Source organism: Salmo salar, chromosome 21, assembly GCF_965601325.2.
Source record: "Salmo salar chromosome 21, fSalSal1, whole genome shotgun sequence".
Classification (NCBI taxonomy): Eukaryota; Metazoa; Chordata; class Actinopteri; order Salmoniformes; family Salmonidae; genus Salmo; species Salmo salar.
The window spans coordinates 54,123,917-54,149,819 of record NC_138311.1 but is presented as its reverse complement, the minus strand read 5'-3'; the positions used below and the strand labels follow the sequence as shown (position 1 = coordinate 54,149,819).

General features: G+C 38.3%; 1 protein-coding gene across 2 annotated transcripts in view; it reads right to left on the bottom strand.

Moving 5' to 3' along the window:
- Positions 1-25,903, bottom strand: part of LOC106582518 (integrin alpha-V) — an 80,682-nt gene that overhangs the window by 5,155 nt on the left and 49,624 nt on the right. For both annotated transcript variants that reach the window (XR_014382078.1, XM_014165693.3), the window contains exons 17-29: positions 25,577-25,731; positions 13,331-13,468; positions 12,435-12,502; positions 11,570-11,717; positions 9,094-9,186; positions 8,663-8,742; positions 6,884-6,964; positions 6,286-6,391; positions 5,398-5,556; positions 4,534-4,662; positions 4,052-4,165; positions 406-516; positions 67-186 (exon numbers count right to left, since the gene is read on the bottom strand). Coding sequence is in view for 1 of the 2 variants with exons in the window: in XM_014165693.3 (XP_014021168.1) it covers positions 67-186; positions 406-516; positions 4,052-4,165; positions 4,534-4,662; positions 5,398-5,556; positions 6,286-6,391; positions 6,884-6,964; positions 8,663-8,742; positions 9,094-9,186; positions 11,570-11,717; positions 12,435-12,502; positions 13,331-13,468; positions 25,577-25,731 (1,502 nt within the window). In the remaining variant the exon portion in view is untranslated. The remainder of the gene's footprint in view (positions 1-66; positions 187-405; positions 517-4,051; positions 4,166-4,533; positions 4,663-5,397; positions 5,557-6,285; positions 6,392-6,883; positions 6,965-8,662; positions 8,743-9,093; positions 9,187-11,569; positions 11,718-12,434; positions 12,503-13,330; positions 13,469-25,576; positions 25,732-25,903) is intronic.

Genomic DNA, 25,903 nt, shown 5'->3' with positions numbered 1-25,903 from the left:
CCACTAGATGGACTTTAATGGAAACAAGAGAGGATAGGAGGCAAGGGAAGGAAAGGTTTAACTCACCTTATACATGATGAAGATAAGTAGAGCCAGCAACAGTAGTCCAGCCAGCACAGCCAGGGCCACCACCCAGCCAGGGACAGGTTCAGGATCAACTTTCACCCAGATCACTGACATACTCACCTGAAAGACACATCACAGGGTTTTACAGCAGAACACATCTCTATTCATCCAATACACAGAGACAATGGAAATGACTTATTTGCTGTGGTAGTAGTCAGCCATAAAGAACCATATAGGATCCTATGGACTCTGGTCAAAACTAGTGGACTATATAGAGACTAGGGTTCCATTTCAGAGGCAGGACCTGGTTCATCTCCATGATGCCTTCATGTGACTCACCGTAATAGCGTTGGAGGGCAGTTCAGACACCAGGTTCTTGTTATAAGGCATCTCTATGACGCTGAAGGAAGCGGAGGATCTCACGGTGAACGATCGGTTCTGGCTCTCAGTCTGGATGAAAGAAACACATCATCACAGCTCGATTTTATTACATCAAAAGGTAGCCAACATACTAGGCTTTTCTTTAAGTTATGGCCCATATAGCTAGCCTGGTGGTGCCAGATGTATTTAAGTTATGGCCCATATAGCTAGCCTGGTGGTGCCAGATGTATTTAAGTTATGGCCCATATAGCTAGCCTGGTGGTGCCAGATGTATTTAAGTTATGGCCCATATAGCTAGCCTGGTGGTGCCAGATGTATTTAAGTTATGGCCCATATAGCTAGCCTGGTGGTGCCAGATGTATTTAAGTTATGGCCCATATAGCTAGCCTGGTGGTGCCAGATTTATTTAAGTTATGGCCCATATAGCTAGCCTGGTGGTGCCAGATGTATTTAAGTTATGGCCCATATAGCTAGCCTGGTGGTGCCAGATTTATTTAAGTTATGGCCCATATAGCTATCCTCAAACAGAGGTGGAGGAGTGCAAGGTCTCTAACATCCACCAGCTCCATGATGTCGTCATGGAGGAGTGGAAGAGGACTCCAGTGGCAACCTGTGAAGCTCTGGTGAACTCCATGCCCAAGAGGGTTAAGGCAGTGCTGGAAAATGATGGTGGCCACGCAAAATATTGACACTTTGGGCCCAATTTGGACATTTTCACTTAGGGGTGTACTCACTTTAGTTGCCAGCGGTTTAGACATTAATGGCTGTGTGTTGAGTTATTTTGAGGGGACAGCAAATTTACACTGTTAAACAAGCTGTACACTCACTACTTTACATTGTAGCAAAGTGTCATTTCTTCAGTGTTGTCACATGAAAAGATATACTCAAATATTTACAAAAATGTGAAGGGTGTACTCACTTTTGTGAGATACTGTATGTACATTTCTGACCCACTGGAATTGTGATTAAGTGAAATAACCTGTCTGTAAACAATTGTTGGAAAAATTACTTGTGTCATGCCAACTTGCCAAAACGATAGTTTGTTAACAAGAAATGTGTGGAGTGGTTGAAAAATGAGATTTAATGACTCCAGCCTAAGTGGTGCCAGATTTATTAAAGTTATGGCCCATATAGCTAGTCTGGTGGTGACAGATTTATTTAAGTTATTTCCCATATAGCTAGTCTGGTGGTGCCAAATCTATTTGAGTTATGGCCCATATAGCTAGTCTGGTGGTGCCAAATCTATTTGAGTTATGGCCCATATAGCTAGTCTGTTGGTGCCAAATCTATTTGAGTTATGGCCCATATAGCTAGCCTGGTGGTGCCAAATCTATTTGAGTTATGGCCCATATAGCTAGTCTGTTGGTGCCAAATCTATTTGAGTTATGGCCCATATAGCTAGCCTGGTGGTGCCAGATCTATTTGTGCAGATCTAGTGTGGTGCGTCAATAGCGAGCTTACCAAGCATACACTATCCTTCAACCAGGTGTACCAGGCTCTTGCTCATTAGGGCACACCAGTGGCGACCCATCATTCAGGGCATTTTGGGTTGCCTGTTGTGCATGTTATTTTGGCATTAATACGTGTCGCATATCAGTTTGCAAACAATGTAAACAAAAAAACCCTAAAAATAATTATAATTGAGTTAATAAACCCTCCATACAAACATGGTCTCTTTTTGTCTCTCTTAATGCAGGTGTTTCAGCCTAGCTCAGTGCTTTCTGTGGTATTGGGGCAGCCAGTGGAAAATACGGAGCGTAAGGGTTAGTAATGTCCTCTTGTTGCGCCGTGATTGGCTCAGTGTTCTGTCACTCATGGGGACTACGTCACTGCCAAATCTAAGGGTAGACCTTGAAAATTCAAGCCCCTTGGGTGCTGCCATAGAGTTACATTAGAAGTGCCCATCCAAGAAGGCTTAAGGTCATTGGCCACAGATAAAATTATCAAATCACGTTATATCTACAGTAGCTTTGATTGGACTGATCATGTCAACAGCATACTTGCAAAATCTTAGCTAGCTAAGCTAGCAGTCATCATCATGAATCAAGTCGACAATCTACTGGCAAATCCTTTTTAGTTCTTGTAATATGAAGAGAAATAATGAAGAGAAATTATAGATAAAACATATTGGTGCTCATTGGCCATAAACATTACACAACAAGTTGGAAATCGCAAATTCAACAATGAGTGGTTTGGAAGGAATCTGTGGCTAACTGAAGATCACTGACGTCATCATGATTCGAACTTGTTTTTTTGCCGAGTTCCCAGTTTTGAAAGCACCATAAATCCAGAGAATGACAGACTTTGATGACAAAAAGGACCGTCGCGCCACCTTCCTGTTCAAGTGAGCACAGCACAACAAGGTGAGTCCAAAAATGTGTTGTACACAGCTGCATAAATTATATAATATGCCAGGTAGATGTGTATACTGTCGATAAGAAAGTAATACTAAGTGTATGTTGTGTAGTAAGCTGTTAGTAGCCCATGTGCCTCACCCTAATAATTTGGTCTATTTACCCCTCTTAATTTCACCTACTGTTCTGACTTGGTGTTGCACATGTAGCGTATAACCTGTTTTAGAGAAATGTAATCATAGAATATTGTAAGAGCTTTCATTGTCTGCTTGTATGCCCCCTTTATTTATCCTACGGTTCTGACTTGGTGTACAGGGAGAACACTGTAAGAACGGCCCATGTTCTGAATTCTGTCGCTGTACATTTGAAAAGTGCTGAACAAATAGTTATATTGACTATGTCCATCCTAGCTCGCTCATTAATATCTTAATCGAAATAACGGATTTCCTCTTATCTGCCTGTCATCCCTTTATGCCATAGTTTGTACATCTCAATTGTCTGTAGAAGCCATATTTGTTTAAGCAAGTCAGCCATATCAGCTATGTTTTTTTAAAGGCAGTAAATGAGTCTGAATGAACTGTTTCGCTGCAAGACAAGGCTCCGCTGATAGCCAGGTGTAGCAGTGGTAAGGTGTTGGGACTGCTGTTCGGACTCTGCTGTTGTGACAGCTTTATGTAGATCCTAACAGTTTGTGGGCACCGATTGTCACTGTTATAGTGCAATTCATGTATTGTTTAGTGTTGTGTTGTGTAGTGGCTTTGCTGGCATGCATCCCCTCCAAAAAATGTTGGTTTGCCCCACCAAGATTTACATGCTAAAATCGCCACTGGGGCACACTGTAGCAACATGTCTTGAAATGGAAATCAGAAACTGCATTTCTCATTGGACAGATAGTACCTCCAATGTTTCAGTCCCGTTTGGTGCCTAATGAACACAACCCTGCTGTATGCTTCAACTACAGTATGTGGGACGTCACATCTGGCGGAAGGTGAGTGGACGTACGAGACAGCACAGCACAAACACATCTGGGACCACCAGGCTAGTATATAACCTCTAGGGCCCTCAAACTAAACTCCATACCTCGAAGCCAGTTCCACTGCGTTTTTTCCCCCCATTGTTCCCCTCTAATCAGGGAGTGATTTAGAGGGTGCAATTAATTATCAGGTAGAAAAGAAAACCAGCAGGCTCCAGACCTCGTACATTAAGAGTTGCTAATCCCTGCTCTAGGGGATAACAAACAGGAGTCTCACCTTGAGGAAGGTGGCCACCCCCAGCCTGGAGTGGATGTAGAGGGTAGTACTCTGACCTCTCTCCAGACGGCCCACCTGACACCGGATCTTCAGGCACTGGGCTTTCGAACAGTCCTGAGTGAGGAGACACACATTCAGAGTGACATTAAACACACACACACACACACACACACACACACACACACACACACACACACACACACACACACACACACCACACACACACGACACACACGCACACACACACACACACACACACACACACACACACACACACACACACACACACACACACACAAAATCCATATGGCTAATGCTATCTGTATGATTGCATTAGTACTGTAGCCAACAGAGTTAACGATTCAGGAAGTACATTTCAGACTTGCAAGTTTACTTCCTGAATCAACTGAACTGAAATGGAATTGACCCGAAACCCTGGTATAAATGACAGTACAGCATTAGCCAGGTAATCACGCCATTACCAGAGTTTCCAGGTCTCCCTCCATCTCTTTCTTCGCCAGCTCTCTGCGGTGAACATGGTTCCTGTCCCTCCCCTCTGTATTGTCTCCACTGGTGGAAGCTGAACCATTTGTCTCTCCTGACAGAGGATTCTAGAATGGACAGAGAGAGAGAGGAGAATCCCTTCAATAACTTAGATTATTATGTCACCAATAGCAACGTAGGCTCTATCTATTAACAATCTGTTCCCTCATTGTCTCCCTCCTGTTCATTTGAACTGACAGAAAATGCTGACTGGTGTAACAACGCAGTGGCAGCTTAGTTTATCGCCAGGCTGACGTCCACCTGGGCGCCTGGCTGACGTCCACCTGGTCGCCTGGCTGACGTCCACCTGGTCGCCAGGATAACGTTCACCTGGTCGCCAGGCTGACGTCCACCTGGTCGCCAGGATAACGTTCACCTGGTCGCCAGGATGACGTTCACCTGGTCGCCAGGCTGACGTCCACCTGGTCGCCTGGCTGACGTCCACGGGCGCCTGGCTGCGCCACTGGCGCCTGGCGACGTCCACCTGGTCGCCAGGATAACGTTCACCTGGTCGCCAGGCTGACGTCCACCTGGTCGCCAGGCTGACGTCCACCTGGTCGCCTGGCTGACGTCCACCTGGTCGCCAGGCTGACGTCCACCTGGTCGCCTGGATGACGTCCACCTGGTCGCCAGGCTGACGTCCACCTGGTCGCCAGGATAACGTTCACCTGGTCACTTCTTTCAGATCAGTGCAATAAACGGGAGGAGCAAAGGAGAGGACAGACTGTTTTCAGACAATTGGAAAAAGAGCCAGTGTCTAGTCTGAATGGAAGTCTGAACGGAAGGGAAAGAATATCACATACTGAGACATTGAGTGGGTTGATCTCCATGTCTGTGCTGCAGTTCATTCCTCCGTCCACCTCTAGTTTAGTGATGTAGAGTAGAGAGCCGTTGTTGAACCTGTAGGGCCACTCGATGTCCAGCATGGCCTTGCTGAAGGTACTGGGACCTCTGTTACGCAACTGGAATAAGACAGATTGTAGTTACCGGTACTGCTCCAGCCTTCAGTGACTTATAATGGTGATTAATGGTATTATGTGAAAGGTCAGCTATGTCCGTTTTTACATTTATCAGTTGAGGGTCTAATGTCACGACACGGCGGGCCTAATGTCACGACACGGCGGGCCTAATGTCACGACGCGGCGGGCCTAATGTCACGACGCGGCGGGCCTAATGTCACGACGCGGCGGGCCTAATGTCACGACGCGGCGGGCCTAATGTCACGACGCGGCGGGCCTAATGTCACGACGCGGCGGGCCTAATGTCACGACGCGGCGGGTCTAATGTCACGACGAGGCGGGCCTAATGTCACGACGCGGCGGGTCTAATGTCACGACGCGGTGGGCCTAATGTCACGACGCGGTGGGCCTAATGTCACGACGCGGAGGGCCTAATGTCACGACGCGGCGGGCCTAATGTCACGACGCGGCGGGCCTAATGTCACGACGCGGCGGGCCTAATGTCACGACACGGCGGGCCTAATGTCACGACACGGCGGGCCTAATGTCACCACACGGCGGGCCTAATGTCACGACGCGGTGGGCCTAATGTCACGACGCGGTCGGTCTAACGTCATGAAATGGAACCCAATATAGTGCATTATTTTTGACCAGCCTATTTAGGGAATAGGGTGCCATTTGACCAGCCTATATAGGGAAAATGGTGCCATTTCAGACACTGTCATGGTTGACCTCATAGATGTGCAGTATTTGTGGACCGATGTCGTCTCCTACGACAGGTTTCTCTTTGCGCTTCCAGTTAGCGATGGGCAGGAAAACCTGGTCAGGAAGCGCCACCCTACAGCAGAGGGAAGGGGGGAGGGGGAGATTGGGGTTCAACGACTGGGCTATACATATTTATAAAGTACATTCTACATTTCTTCACATTCTGTGACCGTGAATCAGTAAAGTCATTACTATATCAGAGATGGTAGGGGTACATTAGTACTGTCTTTGCTACTAAACCATTTATCAATAATACAAACATTCCATCAAACTAAACCCTTCTGTACCAAACCCTCAGGTCTGAGGCACAGACAGACAAAGCTGAAGGTCCCACCTGGGATTTGAGCCGGCAGATATTTACTAATTACCTGCAAATTATAATATAAATGCAATCTGTTGGTGACCTCCCACCTGCCCATTAGGGTAGGATAAGGTGCAGGAGAATATACTAAAAAAGTGAAGAAGAATTCTTTGCACACTTCAATTAGATGATATTTCTGTACTTAACGGCTAAGCTTTTGTTCAGTAATGGCCTTCATTGGAGAAGAAGACATGTCAACATTACCCTCTGATATCCACATTGGCCAGAACAGCCAGCTTTGTGATGCTGGAGGCCAGACTGCTGGTGCTGTTGAACTGGTTGGAACTGAAAGACAATATTATATTATTAACTTATAAAAAAATAAAAAAAGACCAGATCGTGAAAACATCAGATAAGCAGTGTACACAGTACAGGTTGATGCTAAAACACAAAATGTCCACAGGGTGGAACCATTGCATTGTATTATAACTTTTGTCCATGATTTGAACAGGCTGCTAAAGCCTCATCATTTTGTATTTTTTTTTTTAAACCTCCAGACAATTCCACCACAAGACACATGGGCTCTCAACTATATTCTAAACAATTTAACAATGACTTTGATCAACAGAATATGGTTTGTAGAGAGGACCAGCGTGACCTTGGGTTAGCGGGAGACTAAACGAGAGGTTTTCCTTCATAACAACAAAGCCAGACAAAGGATACAGCTACTCTGTCATTTACATGCTCCTTTCAATCCAACCAGGGAAAACAGAAATACCATGTTTTAGGACGCATCCCAAACTTATTCCCTATGTAGTGCACTACATTTGCTCTGGTCAAAGCGGTTCACTATAGGAAGTAGGGTGCAGTTTGGAACACGACTTTAGTCTCACTGTCTGTTACTACAGAGTCAAGATGTGTGTGGAGAAAGTACAGGGAGTCTCTTCTCTAAAATGATTTTAGTTAAATTAGGTCCTAACTTCATGACCATTCGACAATGTGTGAGACACCATTTCATTCCTTTTTATTTATACAGGTTAGGTTCATTAAGATGTAAAAGTCTCACGAGAGAGACTTGTATACATACCCAGTTGTTTGAAAATAAATCTCAGGAAAAGTAATTTTATTTCCAAAAGCCATACCTATAAGAATGACTGTATTCTGAACCCGTTTTTTTTTGTTACCAGCTCATTACCTCTGTATCTGCAGGTCAAACTGAACCCGTTTTTATTGTTACCAGCTCCTTACCTCTGTATCTGCAGGTCAAACTGAAGCCGTTTTTATTGTTACCAGCTTCTTACCTCTGTATCTGCAGGTCAAACTGAAGCCGTTTTTTTTGTTACCAGCTCATTACCTCTGTATCTGCAGGTCAAACTGAACCCGTTTTTATTGTTACCAGCTCCTTACCTCTGTATCTGCAGGTCAAACTGAAGCCGTTTTTATTGTTACCAGCTCATTACCTCTGTATCTGCAGGTCAAACTGAAGCCGTTTTTATTGTTACCAGCTCATTACCTCTGTATCTGCAGGTCAAACTGAAGCCGTTTTTATTGTTACCAGCTCCTTACCTCTGTATCTGCAGGTCAAACTGAAGCCGTTTTTATTGTTACCAGCTCATTACCTCTGTATCTGCAGGTCAAACTGAAGCCGTTTTTATTGTTACCAGCTCATTACCTCTGTATCTGCAGGTCAAACTGAAGCCGTTTTTATTGTTACCAGCTCATTACCTCTGTATCTGCAGGTCAAACTGAAGCCGTTTTTATTGTTACCAGCTCATTACCTCTGTATCTGCAGGTCAAACTGAAGCCGTTTTTATTGTTACCAGCTCATTACCTCTGTATCTGCAGGTCAAACTGAAGCCGTTTTTATTGTTACCAGCTCATTACCTCTGTATCTGCAGGTCAAACTGAAGCCGTTTTTATTGTTACCAGCTCCTTACCTCTGTATCTGCAGGTCAAACTGAAGCCGTTTTTATTGTTACCAGCTCATTACCTCTGTATCTGCAGGTCAAACTGAAGCCGTTTTTTTTGTTACCAGCTCCTTACCTCTGTATCTGCAGGTCAAACTTAACAAACGTGTCCTGCTCCGAGAGCTGATGAACACTGAAACGGAGTCCGGCCAGCACCTGAAGACGACATCACACCAGAATCATCACCATTCTGATTGTTAAATCTCGTAACTCTTATACAGGCAGCACAATTCTGAAACGTTTTCCAAAAATTGTTTGACTTTTGACCAATCAGATCTGATTTTTTTTAAAATATTTTTTGCCAATAAATGATCAGATTTGTGGCAGCCTGTGTAAACTGATCAGAATCATAAAACATCTTTATTCACATGTACCAGGAATTTGAACTGGGGAAATGGTGCTGACTAGGTGTCTAGTCAACACCAACATAGAAATAGAATCCCTAGAACAGACATCCCCCATTCAGGTCAACGGGACGGATACCATCTGCACGCTCCATCCACTCACTTTAATTCCTCCTTTCATGGGGTTCCCCAGGTCACACACCACCACCCTGGTCTGGTTCTCTGTCTTGTAGGCACAGGACAATCTAGACAGAGTCTGCAAGGGAGAAACCGACAAAATGCATGATACTATGTTATGTTGATAGCTAGTCACTTTAACTATACCTACATGTACATATTACCTCAATTACCTCGACTAACCTGTGGCCGCGCACATTGACTCTGTACCGGTACCCCCTGTATATAGCCTCCACATTGACTCTGTACCGGTACCCCCTGTATATAGCCTCCACATTGACTCTGTACCGTAAAACCCTGTATATAGCCTCCACATTGACTCTGTACCAGTACCCCCTGTATATAGCCTCCACATTGACTCTGTACCAGTAACCCCTGTATATAGCCTCCACATTGACTCTGTACCGTAACACCCTGTATATAGCCTCCACATTGACTCTGTACCAGTACCCCCTGTATATAGCCTCCACATTGACTCTGTACCGTAATACCCTGTATATAGCCTCCACATTGACTCTGTACCGTAACACCCTGTATATAGCCTCCACATTGACTCTGTACCGTAACACCCTGTATATAGCCTCCACATTGACTCTGTACCGTAAAACCCTGTATATAGCCTCCACATTGACTCTGTACCAGTACCCCCTGTATATAGCCTCCACATTGACTCTGTACCGTAACACCCTGTTTATAGCCTCCACATTGACTCTGTACCGGTACCCCCTGTATATAGCCTCCACATTGACTCTGTACCGGTACCCCCTGTATATAGCCTCCACATTGACTCTGTACCGTAAAACCCTGTATATAGCCTCCACTTTGACTCTGTACCAGTACCCCCTGTATATAGCCTCCACATTGACTCTGTACCAGTAACCCCTGTATATAGCCTCCACATTGACTCTGTACCGTAACACCCTGTATATAGCCTCCACATTGACTCTGTACCGTAACACTCTGTATATAGCCTCCACATTGACTCTGTACCGGTACCCCCTGTATATAGCCTCCACATTGACTCTGTACCGGTACCCCCTGTATATAGCCTCCACATTGACTCTGTACCGTAACACCCTGTTTATAGCCTCCACATTGACTCTGTACCGGTACCCCCTGTATATAGCCTCCACATTGACTCTGTACCGGTACTCCCTGTATATAGCCTCCACATTGACTCAGTACCAGTACTCCCTGTATATAGCCTCCACATTGACTCTGTACCGTAATACCCTGTATATAGCCTCCACATTGACTCTGTACCGTAATACCCTGTATATAGCCTCCACATTGACTCTGTACCGTAACACCCTGTATATAGCCTCCACATTGACTCTGTACCGGTACTCCCTGTATATAACCTCCACATTGACTCTGTACCGGTACCCCCTGTATATAGCCTCCACATTGACTCTGTACCGGTAGCCCCTGTATATAGCCTCCACATTGACTCTGTACCGTAATACCCTGTATATAGCCGCCACATTGACTCTGTACCTTAATACCCTGTATATAGCCTCCACATTGACTCTGTACCGTAACACCCTGTATATAGCCTCCACATTGACTCTGTACCGTAATACCCTGTATATAGCCTCCACATTGACTCTGTACTGTAATACCCTGTATATAGCCTCCACATTGACTCTGTACCGGTACCCCCTGTATATAGCCTCCACATTGACTCTGTACCGTAATACCCTGTATATAGCCTCCACATTGACTCTGTACCGTAATACCCTGTATATAGCCTCCACATTGACTCTGTACCGTAACTCAATACTAGGAAGGTGTTCCTAATGTGTAATTTACACTGAGTGAAGCTGATGTTAGCTGGTTGGTTAAGTTTCCACCTGACACTGCAGAAAAATCGATTCCATGTTTATATATTCCCATAGACACAGTATGTGTACAGTGCCTGTTAGATATTGGGAGCATCCTGGGATGTGCTTTTGTACGTTATCGCTGTAAGAGAACGTGTTAGCTAGCATGCTCTAATAGTATGTTATCGCTGTAAGAGAACAAGTTAGCTAGCATGCTCTATTTGTACGTTATCGCTGTAAGAGAACGAGTTATCTTGCATGCTCTAATAGTATGTTATCGCTGTAAGAGAACGAGTTAACTAGTATTCTCTAATAGTATGTTATCGCTATAAGAGAACGAGTTAGCTAGCATTCTCTATTTGTAATGGTCGCATTAGCTCCCACTTGCTAATTCAGTTATTTCCCTGCTAAAAGACGAATCACGAATCTACAGCCATCGATATATACTGTTGTCCTGCACATCTAATCTGCTTCCTTGTGTCTATTTTCAGAATAAACACCAATCAACTGAGATCACTGGCTGGACAGTACTTTGGTTTAAAAACACAATGCAAGAGAGTTACGAAGTACGATCACATCTGTTACACCTGGTGCCCGAGACCAGTCTAGTTGTCTTCACTGGCCTCTATTTTATTTTACCTCACTGTTGCGTACGACCCCGGTGAAGTCAGCCTGGGGAGGAAGGAAGACATGTAGCTCTGCCTCGTACGCCCCCTCTCCTCTGTTCTCCGCCGTCACCTCCAGGGTCAAGGGGTTATCATCTCCTATGTAGATCTGCTTCTGGTCACTGGGGAGGTCAGAGATCAGATTAACAGAATGATCTGCTTCTGGTCACTGGGGAGGTCAGAGATCAGATTAACAGAATGATCTGCTTCTGGTCACTGGGGATGTCAGAGATCAGATTGACAGAATGATCTGCTTCTGGTCACTGGGGATGTCAGAGATCAGATTAACAGAATGATCTGCTTCTGGTCACTGGGGAGATCAGAGATTAGTTTGACAGAATGATCTGCTTCTGGTCACTGGGGAGGTCAGAGATCAGATTGACAGAATGGAGTTAGACTATGGGAAAGTTTCCATAATTTTTCTATGCCAAAATTCCTAGGTTTGTCAGAAATCCTGGTCGGAGGATTGCCTCCCTGGTTATGCTCGCCTGATTATGGGAATCCTCCAACTAGGATTTCAGAAAACCCTGGGACGATTTCTGGGATTTTCTAACGTTACTCAGTCAGGAAAATCTCCTTCTGGTCACTGGTAGTAGAAAGAAAACGAATGGAAAAGTTAGGACCATCTCACTGATGCCTGATTCACACTAGATGGTCAACCAGAACCTTACTGTGCTGGCTGGCTACATCACTTTGTCTTTTCCAGCATGGTTTCAACAACAACGGTGGATGTGTAACCAGACCAAAACAGCTTGACTTGGCTAGCTATGGTAGGAATTAATGAATGTGGCATGAGATCCTGGAAGAGGAGGTAACTTAACAAGTGACAGACCCCTCACCTCACTACAGACAGCTTGAGGTCTGGCTTGCAGATGTTGTCATCTCCACAGTCCAGTAGGACATGTGCCTGAAAAACATTGTCACAAGCAGACAGTTTGTTTACCCAACAAACCTGACACACCCTCCTACTAACCATGTGACCAACCTCTCCTACTCACCATGTGACCCACCTCTCCTAATCACCATGTGACCCACCTCTCCTACCACCTGGCCCACCCCCACCTGTGACCGGCCCACCTCTCCTAACCATGTGACCCCCCCTCCTGGCGCCCTCCCACTAACCATGTGACCCACCTCTCCTACTCACTATGTGACCCACCTCTCCTACTCACCATGTGACCCACCTCTCCTAATCACCATGTGACCCACCCCTCCTACTCACCATGTGACCCACCTCTCCTACTCACCATGTGACCCACCTCTCCTAACCATGTGACGGCCCACCTCTCCTAACCATGTGACCCCCCTCTCCTACTAACCATGTGACCCACCTCTCCTAACCATGTGACCCCCCTCTCCTACTAACCATGTGACCCACCTCTCCTACTCACCATGTGACCCCCCTCTCCTACTAACCATGTGACCCACCTCTCCTACTCACCATGTGACCCACCTCTCCTACTCACCATGTGACCCACCTCTCCTAACCATGTGACCCACCTCTCCTAACCATGTGACCCACCTCTCCTAACCATGTGACCCACCTCTCCTAACCATGTGACCCACCTCTCCTACTCACTATGTGTTACTCTGTACCTGATCACAACAGTTACTGTCCTTCCCAAATGGCTCCCTACTCCCTATATGGCACGCTAGTTTTGACCAGAGCCCTGTGCACGATATAGGGAATAGGGTGCCATTTGGGACGTATACTCAGTTAAAGACATATGTGTACTTGTTTGGAGATGTTGGTGGAGGTAGTCTGCTCCAGGATAGGCAGTAGGCCGGTCTTATCTGCAGCTTGCTGATAGTCCAGACTGAACTCCATGAACACAGAGATGGGAGTGATCTTATCCCGGAACTCAGAGTCCTCCTGCAGAGCAGAGAAAGGCTTGGGTTTAGGGATGAGCATTTGAAATATTACACAACTATTCTATTGATTACACAACCTGTAATATCAACTGGTTATATTATATCATATGGAACACCATCTGTAATATCAACTGGTTATATTATATCATATAGAACACCATCTGTAATATCAACTGGTTATATTATATCAACTGGTTATATTATATCATATGGGACACCATCTGTAATATCAACTGGTTATATTATATCATATGGGACACCATCTGTAATATCAACTGGTTATATTATATCATATGGAACACCATCTGTAATATCAACTGGTTATATTATATCATATGGGACACCATCTGTAATATCAACTGGTTATATTATATAATATAGAACACCATCTGTAATATCAACTGGTTATATTATATCATATGGAACACCATCTGTAATATCAACTGGTTATATTATATCAACTGGTTATATTATATCATATGGGACACCATCTGTAATATCAACTGGTTATATTATATCATATGGAACACCATCTGTAATATCAACTGGTTATATTATATCATATAGAACACCATCTGTAATATCAACTGGTTATATTATATCATATAGAACACCATCTGTAATATCAACTGGTTATATTATATCAACTGGTTATATTATATCATATGGAACACCATCTGTAATATCAACTGGTTATATTATATCATATAGAACACCATCTGTAATATCAACTGGTTATATTATATCATATAGAACACCATCTGTAATATCAACTGGTTATATTATATCATATGGGACACCATCTGTAATATCAACTGGTTATATTATATCATATGGAACACCATCTGTAATATCAACTGGTTATATTATATCAACTGGTTATATTATATCATATGGAACACCATCTGTAATATCAACTGGTTATATTATATCATATAGAACACCATCTGTAATATCAACTGGTTATATTATATCATATAGAACACCATCTGTAATATCAACTGGTTATATTATATCATATGGGACACCATCTGTAATATCAACTGGTTATATTATATCATATGGAACACCATCTGTAATATCAACTGGTTATATTATATCAACTGGTTATATTATATCATATGGGACACCATCTGTAATATCAACTGGTTATATTATATCATATGGAACACCATCTGTAATATCAACTGGTTATATTATATCATATGGGACACCATCTGTAATATCAACTGGTTATATTATATAATATAGAACACCATCTGTAATATCAACTGGTTATATTATATCATATGGAACACCATCTGTAATATCAACTGGTTATATTATATCAACTGGTTATATTATATCATATGGGACACCATCTGTAATATCAACTGGTTATATTATATCATATGGAACACCATCTGTAATATCAACTGGTTATATTATATCATATAGAACACCATCTGTAATATCAACTGGTTATATTATATCATATAGAACACCATCTGTAATATCAACTGGTTATATTATATCAACTGGTTATATTATATCATATGGAACACCATCTGTAATATCAACTGGTTATATTATATCATATAGAACACCATCTGTAATATCAACTGGTTATATTATATCATATAGAACACCATCTGTAATATCAACTGGTTATATTATATCATATGGGACACCATCTGTAATATCAACTGGTTATATTATATCATATGGAACACCATCTGTAATATCAACTGGTTATATTATATCATATGGAACACCATCTGTAATATCAACTGGTTATATTATATCATATAGAACACCATCTGTAATATCAACTGGTTATATTATATCATATAGAACACCATCTGTAATATCAACTGGTTATATTATATCATATGGGACACCATCTGTAATATCAACTGGTTATATTATATCATATGGAACACCATCTGTAATATCAACTGGTTATATTATATCAACTGGTTATATTATATCATATGGGACACCATCTGTAATATCAACTGGTTATATTATATCATATGGAACACCATCTGTAATATCAACTGGTTATATTATATCATATAGAACACCATCTGTAATATCAACTGGTTATATTATATCATATGGGACACCATCTGTAATATCAACTGGTTATATTATATCATATGGAACACCATCTGTAATATCAACTGGTTATATTATATCATATAGAACACCATCTGTAATATCAACTGGTTATATTATATCATATGGGACACCATCTGTAATATCAACTGGTTATATTATATCATATGGGACACCATCTGTAATATCAACTGGTTATATTATATCATATAGAACACCATCTGTAATATCAACTGGTTATATTATATCATATGGAACACCATCTGTAATATCAACTGGTTATATTATATCATATAGAACACCATCTGTAATATCAACTGGTTATATTATATCAACTGGTTATATTATATCATATAGAACACCATCTGTAATATCAACTGGTTATATTATATCATATAGAACACCATCTGTAATATCAACTGGTTATATTATATCAACTGGTTATATTATATCATATGGAACACCATCTGTAATATCAACTGGTTATATTATATCATATGGAACACCATCTGTAATATCAACTGGTTATATTATATCATATGGGACACCATCTGTAATATCAACTGGTTATATTATATCATATGGGACACCATCTGTAATATCAACTGGTTATATTATATCATATGGAACACCATCTGTAATATCAACTGGTTATATTATATCATATAGAACACCATCTGTAATATCAACTGGTTATATTATATCATATAGAACACCATCTGTAATATCAACTGGTTATATTATATCATATGGGACACCATCTGTAATATCAACTGGTTATATTATATCATATGGGACACCATCTGTAATATCAACTGGTTATATTATATCATATGGAACACCATCTGTAATATCAACTGGTTATATTATATCATATGGGACACCATCTGTAATATCAACTGGTTATATTATATAATATAGAACACCATCTGTAATATCAACTGGTTATATTATATCATATGGAACACCATCTGTAATATCAACTGGTTATATTATATCAACTGGTTATATTATATCATATGGGACACCATCTGTAATATCAACTGGTTATATTATATCATATGGAACACCATCTGTAATATCAACTGGTTATATTATATCATATAGAACACCATCTGTAATATCAACTGGTTATATTATATCATATAGAACACCATCTGTAATATCAACTGGTTATATTATATCAACTGGTTATATTATATCATATGGAACACCATCTGTAATATCAACTGGTTATATTATATCATATAGAACACCATCTGTAATATCAACTGGTTATATTATATCATATAGAACACCATCTGTAATATCAACTGGTTATATTATATCATATGGGACACCATCTGTAATATCAACTGGTTATATTATATCATATGGAACACCATCTGTAATATCAACTGGTTATATTATATCAACTGGTTATATTATATCATATGGAACACCATCTGTAATATCAACTGGTTATATTATATCATATAGAACACCATCTGTAATATCAACTGGTTATATTATATCATATAGAACACCATCTGTAATATCAACTGGTTATATTATATCATATGGGACACCATCTGTAATATCAACTGGTTATATTATATCATATGGAACACCATCTGTAATATCAACTGGTTATATTATATCAACTGGTTATATTATATCATATGGGACACCATCTGTAATATCAACTGGTTATATTATATCATATGGAACACCATCTGTAATATCAACTGGTTATATTATATCATATAGAACACCATCTGTAATATCAACTGGTTATATTATATCATATGGGACACCATCTGTAATATCAACTGGTTATATTATATCATATGGAACACCATCTGTAATATCAACTGGTTATATTATATCATATAGAACACCATCTGTAATATCAACTGGTTATATTATATCATATGGGACACCATCTGTAATATCAACTGGTTATATTATATCATATGGGACACCATCTGTAATATCAACTGGTTATATTATATCATATAGAACACCATCTGTAATATCAACTGGTTATATTATATCATATGGAACACCATCTGTAATATCAACTGGTTATATTATATCATATAGAACACCATCTGTAATATCAACTGGTTATATTATATCAACTGGTTATATTATATCATATAGAACACCATCTGTAATATCAACTGGTTATATTATATCATATGGAACACCATCTGTAATATCAACTGGTTATATTATATCAACTGGTTATATTATATCATATGGGACACCATCTGTAATATCAACTGGTTATATTATATCATATGGAACACCATCTGTAATATCAACTGGTTATATTATATCATATAGAACACCATCTGTAATATCAACTGGTTATATTATATCATATAGAACACCATCTGTAATATCAACTGGTTATATTATATCAACTGGTTATATTATATCATATGGAACACCATCTGTAATATCAACTGGTTATATTATATCATATAGAACACCATCTGTAATATCAACTGGTTATATTATATCATATAGAACACCATCTGTAATATCAACTGGTTATATTATATCATATGGGACACCATCTGTAATATCAACTGGTTATATTATATCATATGGAACACCATCTGTAATATCAACTGGTTATATTATATCATATGGAACACCATCTGTAATATCAACTGGTTATATTATATCATATAGAACACCATCTGTAATATCAACTGGTTATATTATATCATATAGAACACCATCTGTAATATCAACTGGTTATATTATATCATATGGGACACCATCTGTAATATCAACTGGTTATATTATATCATATGGAACACCATCTGTAATATCAACTGGTTATATTATATCAACTGGTTATATTATATCATATGGGACACCATCTGTAATATCAACTGGTTATATTATATCATATGGAACACCATCTGTAATATCAACTGGTTATATTATATCATATAGAACACCATCTGTAATATCAACTGGTTATATTATATCATATGGGACACCATCTGTAATATCAACTGGTTATATTATATCATATGGAACACCATCTGTAATATCAACTGGTTATATTATATCATATAGAACACCATCTGTAATATCAACTGGTTATATTATATCATATGGGACACCATCTGTAATATCAACTGGTTATATTATATCATATGGGACACCATCTGTAATATCAACTGGTTATATTATATCATATAGAACACCATCTGTAATATCAACTGGTTATATTATATCATATGGAACACCATCTGTAATATCAACTGGTTATATTATATCATATAGAACACCATCTGTAATATCAACTGGTTATATTATATCAACTGGTTATATTATATCATATAGAACACCATCTGTAATATCAACTGGTTATATTATATCATATAGAACACCATCTGTAATATCAACTGGTTATATTATATCAACTGGTTATATTATATCATATGGAACACCATCTGTAATATCAACTGGTTATATTATATCATATGGAACACCATCTGTAATATCAACTGGTTATATTATATCATATGGGACACCATCTGTAATATCAACTGGTTATATTATATCATATGGGACACCATCTGTAATATCAACTGGTTATATTATATCATATGGAACACCATCTGTAATATCAACTGGTTATATTATATCATATAGAACACCATCTGTAATATCAACTGGTTATATTATATCATATAGAACACCATCTGTAATATCAACTGGTTATATTATATCATATGGGACACCATCTGTAATATCAACTGGTTATATTATATCATATGGGACACCATCTGTAATATCAACTGGTTATATTATATCATATGGAACACCATCTGTAATATCAACTGGTTATATTATATCATATGGGACACCATCTGTAATATCAACTGGTTATATTATATAATATAGAACACCATCTGTAATATCAACTGGTTATATTATATCATATGGAACACCATCTGTAATGTCAACTGGTTATATTATATCAACTGGTTATATTATATCATATGGGACACCATCTGTAATATCAACTGGTTATATTATATCATATGGAACACCATCTGTAATATCAACTGGTTATATTATATCATATAGAACACCATCTGTAATATCAACTGGTTATATTATATCATATAGAACACCATCTGTAATATCAACTGGTTATATTATATCAACTGGTTATATTATATCATATGGAACACCATCTGTAATATCAACTGGTTATATTATATCATATAGAACACCATCTGTAATATCAACTGGTTATATTATATCATATAGAACACCATCTGTAATATCAACTGGTTATATTATATCATATGGGACACCATCTGTAATATCAACTGGTTATATTATATCATATGGAACACCATCTGTAATATCAACTGGTTATATTATATCAACTGGTTATATTATATCATATGGAACACCATCTGTAATATCAACTGGTTATATTATATCATATAGAACACCATCTGTAATATCAACTGGTTATATTATATCATATAGAACACCATCTGTAATATCAACTGGTTATATTATATCATATGGGACACCATCTGTAATATCAACTGGTTATATTATATCATATGGAACACCATCTGTAATATCAACTGGTTATATTATATCAACTGGTTATATTATATCATATGGGACACCATCTGTAATATCAACTGGTTATATTATATCATATGGAACACCATCTGTAATATCAACTGGTTATATTATATCATATAGAACACCATCTGTAATATCAACTGGTTATATTATATCATATGGGACACCATCTGTAATATCAACTGGTTATATTATATCATATGGAACACCATCTGTAATATCAACTGGTTATATTATATCATATAGAACACCATCTGTAATATCAACTGGTTATATTATATCATATGGGACACCATCTGTAATATCAACTGGTTATATTATATCATATGGGACACCATCTGTAATATCAACTGGTTATATTATATCATATAGAACACCATCTGTAATATCAACTGGTTATATTATATCATATGGAACACCATCTGTAATATCAACTGGTTATATTATATCATATAGAACACCATCTGTAATATCAACTGGTTATATTATATCAACTGGTTATATTATATCATATAGAACACCATCTGTAATATCAACTGGTTATATTATATCATATAGAACACCATCTGTAATATCAACTGGTTATATTATATCAACTGGTTATATTATATCATATGGAACACCATCTGTAATATCAACTGGTTATATTATATCATATGGAACACCATCTGTAATATCAACTGGTTATATTATATCATATGGGACACCATCTGTAATATCAACTGGTTATATTATATCATATGGGACACCATCTGTAATATCAACTGGTTATATTATATCATATGGGACACCATCTGTAATATCAACTGGTTATATTATATCATATAGAACACCATCTGTAATATCAACTGGTTATATTATATCAACTGGTTATATTATATCATATGGAACACCATCTGTAATATCAACTGGTTATATTATATCATATAGAACACCATCTGTAATATCAACTGGTTATATTATATCATATAGAACACCATCTGTAATATCAACTGGTTATATTATATCATATGGGACACCATCTGTAATATCAACTGGTTATATTATATCATATGGGACACCATCTGTAATATCAACTGGTTATATTATATCATATGGGACACCATCTGTAATATCAACTGGTTATATTATATCATATGGAACACCATCTGTAATATCAACTGGTTATATTAAATAATATGGAACACCATCTGTAATATCAACTGGTTACATTATATCATATAGAACACCATCTGTAATATCAACTGGTTATATTATATCATATGGAACACCATCTGTAATATCAACTGGTTATATTATATCATATGGGACACCATCTGTAATATCAACTGGTTATATTATATCATATGGAACACCATCTGTAATATCAACTGGTTATATTATATCATATAGAACACCATCTGTAATATCAACTGGTTATATTATATCATATAGAACACCATCTGTAATATCAACTGGTTATATTATATCATATGGGACACCATCTGTAATATCAACTGGTTATATTATATCATATGGGACACCATCTGTAATATCAACTGGTTATATTATATCATATGGAACACCATCTGTAATATCAACTGGTTATATTATATCATATGGGACACCATCTGTAATATCAACTGGTTATATTATATAATATAGAACACCATCTGTAATATCAACTGGTTATATTATATCATATGGAACACCATCTGTAATATCAACTGGTTATATTATATCAACTGGTTATATTATATCATATGGGACACCATCTGTAATATCAACTGGTTATATTATATCATATGGAACACCATCTGTAATATCAACTGGTTATATTATATCATATAGAACACCATCTGTAATATCAACTGGTTATATTATATCATATAGAACACCATCTGTAATATCAACTGGTTATATTATATCAACTGGTTATATTATATCATATGGAACACCATCTGTAATATCAACTGGTTATATTATATCATATAGAACACCATCTGTAATATCAACTGGTTATATTATATCATATAGAACACCATCTGTAATATCAACTGGTTATATTATATCATATGGGACACCATCTGTAATATCAACTGGTTATATTATATCATATGGAACACCATCTGTAATATCAACTGGTTATATTATATCATATGGAACACCATCTGTAATATCAACTGGTTATATTATATCATATAGAACACCATCTGTAATATCAACTGGTTATATTATATCATATAGAACACCATCTGTAATATCAACTGGTTATATTATATCATATGGGACACCATCTGTAATATCAACTGGTTATATTATATCATATGGAACACCATCTGTAATATCAACTGGTTATATTATATCAACTGGTTATATTATATCATATGGGACACCATCTGTAATATCAACTGGTTATATTATATCATATGGAACACCATCTGTAATATCAACTGGTTATATTATATCATATAGAACACCATCTGTAATATCAACTGGTTATATTATATCATATGGGACACCATCTGTAATATCAACTGGTTATATTATATCATATGGAACACCATCTGTAATATCAACTGGTTATATTATATCATATAGAACACCATCTGTAATATCAACTGGTTATATTATATCATATGGGACACCATCTGTAATATCAACTGGTTATATTATATCATATGGGACACCATCTGTAATATCAACTGGTTATATTATATCATATAGAACACCATCTGTAATATCAACTGGTTATATTATATCATATGGAACACCATCTGTAATATCAACTGGTTATATTATATCATATAGAACACCATCTGTAATATCAACTGGTTATATTATATCAACTGGTTATATTATATCATATAGAACACCATCTGTAATATCAACTGGTTATATTATATCATATAGAACACCATCTGTAATATCAACTGGTTATATTATATCAACTGGTTATATTATATCATATGGAACACCATCTGTAATATCAACTGGTTATATTATATCATATGGAACACCATCTGTAATATCAACTGGTTATATTATATCATATGGGACACCATCTGTAATATCAACTGGTTATATTATATCATATGGGACACCATCTGTAATATCAACTGGTTATATTATATCATATGGGACACCATCTGTAATATCAACTGGTTATATTATATCATATAGAACACCATCTGTAATATCAACTGGTTATATTATATCAACTGGTTATATTATATCATATGGAACACCATCTGTAATATCAACTGGTTATATTATATCATATAGAACACCATCTGTAATATCAACTGGTTATATTATATCATATAGAACACCATCTGTAATATCAACTGGTTATATTATATCATATAGAACACCATCTGTAATATCAACTGGTTATATTATATCATATAGAACACCATCTGTAATATCAACTGGTTATATTATATCATATAGAACACCATCTGTAATATCAACTGGTTATATTATATCATATGGGACACCATCTGTAATATCAACTGGTTATATTATATCATATAGAACACCATCTGTAATATCAACTGGTTATATTATATCATATGGGACACCATCTGTAATATCAACTGGTTATATTATATCATATGGGACACCATCTGTAATATCAACTGGTTATATTATATCATATAGAACACCATCTGTAATATCAACTGGTTATATTATATCATATGGGACACCATCTGTAATATCAACTGGTTATATTATATCATATAGAACACCATCTGTAATATCAACTGGTTATATTATATCATATGGGACACCATCATAGCCTTGTTTTGTTAATTTAACAGACAAGACACACTTATTTCCTGAGCCCTTATCACAGTCAAGACACACATATTTTATATGTAAAAAAAATAAAAATAACATCATGTAATATATCAAAATAAAATAGAACAATATTTGTCCATCTCGTATCTGGAACAGTTACTCTCAGAGTGATCATTTGAAACGGATCGGCAATTTGGCGAGTTGAAAGACAATTTCTTCAGGGTTACAAACCAAAATAAAATAAAAAATGTATAAAGATGTTTAATTTAGTTTATTCTGCGTGTTCTTTGGATGTTTCTAAAATTCTGCCCCTACAGACAGTGAATCACGTGGCCGTGGCTTGCTATATAAACCAGGCAGACAGGCATTAAGGAATTCAACTGGACAACTGAGGAGTGGAAAAACATCGCCTGGTCCGACGAACCACAGGTCCTGATGCGTCATGCTGATGGCAGAGTCAGGATTTGGCGTAAGCAGCATGAGTCCATGGACCCATCCTGTCTGGTGTCAACGATACAGGCTGGTGGTGGGGGTGGTGTAATGGTGTGAGGAATATTTTCCTGGTGCACGTTAGGTCCCTTGATACCAATTGAGCAACAAATGTTTTCGACAACTTGTAGAATCCATGCCCTGAAGAATTCAGGCTGTCCTGGAGGCAAAGGTGGGTCTGAACCCCCAGTCCATATACAATTTGTGATAAAACTGTCAGAATTTGGCAAGGAATGTAGCTTGTGTATAACATCAGTTAGATTGTTTTCATGGGCATTTATTTCTGTTGGCCTACGGGAGTTTGTGTGCGCACATTGGGCATGCGTGTATAAAGGCAGCGATAGGAACACAGTTGAGTGAGTTAGACATGGATGGGAAAGGAAATTTAAGGATAAGAACTGTGTGATGCTTGGCTTAGTTTCTTTTTTTTGTTGTGCGCCGCAAATGCACATGTACAAAAGGAACACTAGAGTCAAAGCAAATTAGCATTGTCTTTAAGAAAGCATTAACAACAACAAAAAATGGGCAGCCACAGATTGGGCAGCCACAAAGCACATTCCAACAAATAGCTTAGAATATCTCTCTGGTTAAAGTATGAATACTCATGATCATCCCTAGTAGGGTTTAGTAAACAGTAAGCAAAGCAGTGAAGTTGTAAACATAGGAGTCATGCCCGACCAGAACCCTACTGTCCTGTCACATTGTGCTCTCCAGTATGGTTAGAGGAACTAGGGGCTATGCCAGGCCAACATAGTACAGCTCGCCTTGGCTCAGCTCAGCACTGTGTAAAGGGTATTAGAGTGCTCAACACATTCCATGAACACATGCACACAGGACAATAAAACAGTGTATTGCTCAGCATCACTCACTAAAAGGAAGACCTAGTGCAGAGGTGTCAATCTCATTCCATGGAGTGCCTAGTGTCTTACTGGTTTTTGGTTTTTCCTTTCAGTGAAGACCTAGACAACTAGGTGAGGGGTGAATTCCTTACTAATCAGTGACCTAAATTCAATCAAGGACAAGGGAGGAGTGAAAAACCCGCAGACACTGGGGCCCTCCGTGGAATGAGTTTGACACCAGTGGCCTAGAGCAATACTTAACAACAGTAACTCACTATGAGGAAGGCTTCTTGCTCCTCGCAGGCCGGTCCTTGGCCGTTGCTGACAGTCATGTTTTTCGTGTACTGGGACGTTTTGCTGTGGAGGAACAGAACTCTCTTTGTCGCCCCCTTGTGTTTGAGTCTATCCAGGACAAGGTAAACCTGGAACTCTGACAAGTACACAGGCAGACGGTAAACATTAGGCCTGGTTAGTGACTAAAACAGTCACTGACAGCTAGTTTTACACTCATGGCACTAGTGTGATATAAGCAATGCTTTCAGGGGAAATACTAATTTTCCCGAAAGACAAATCAAATTCGTCACATGCTTCGTATCAACAGC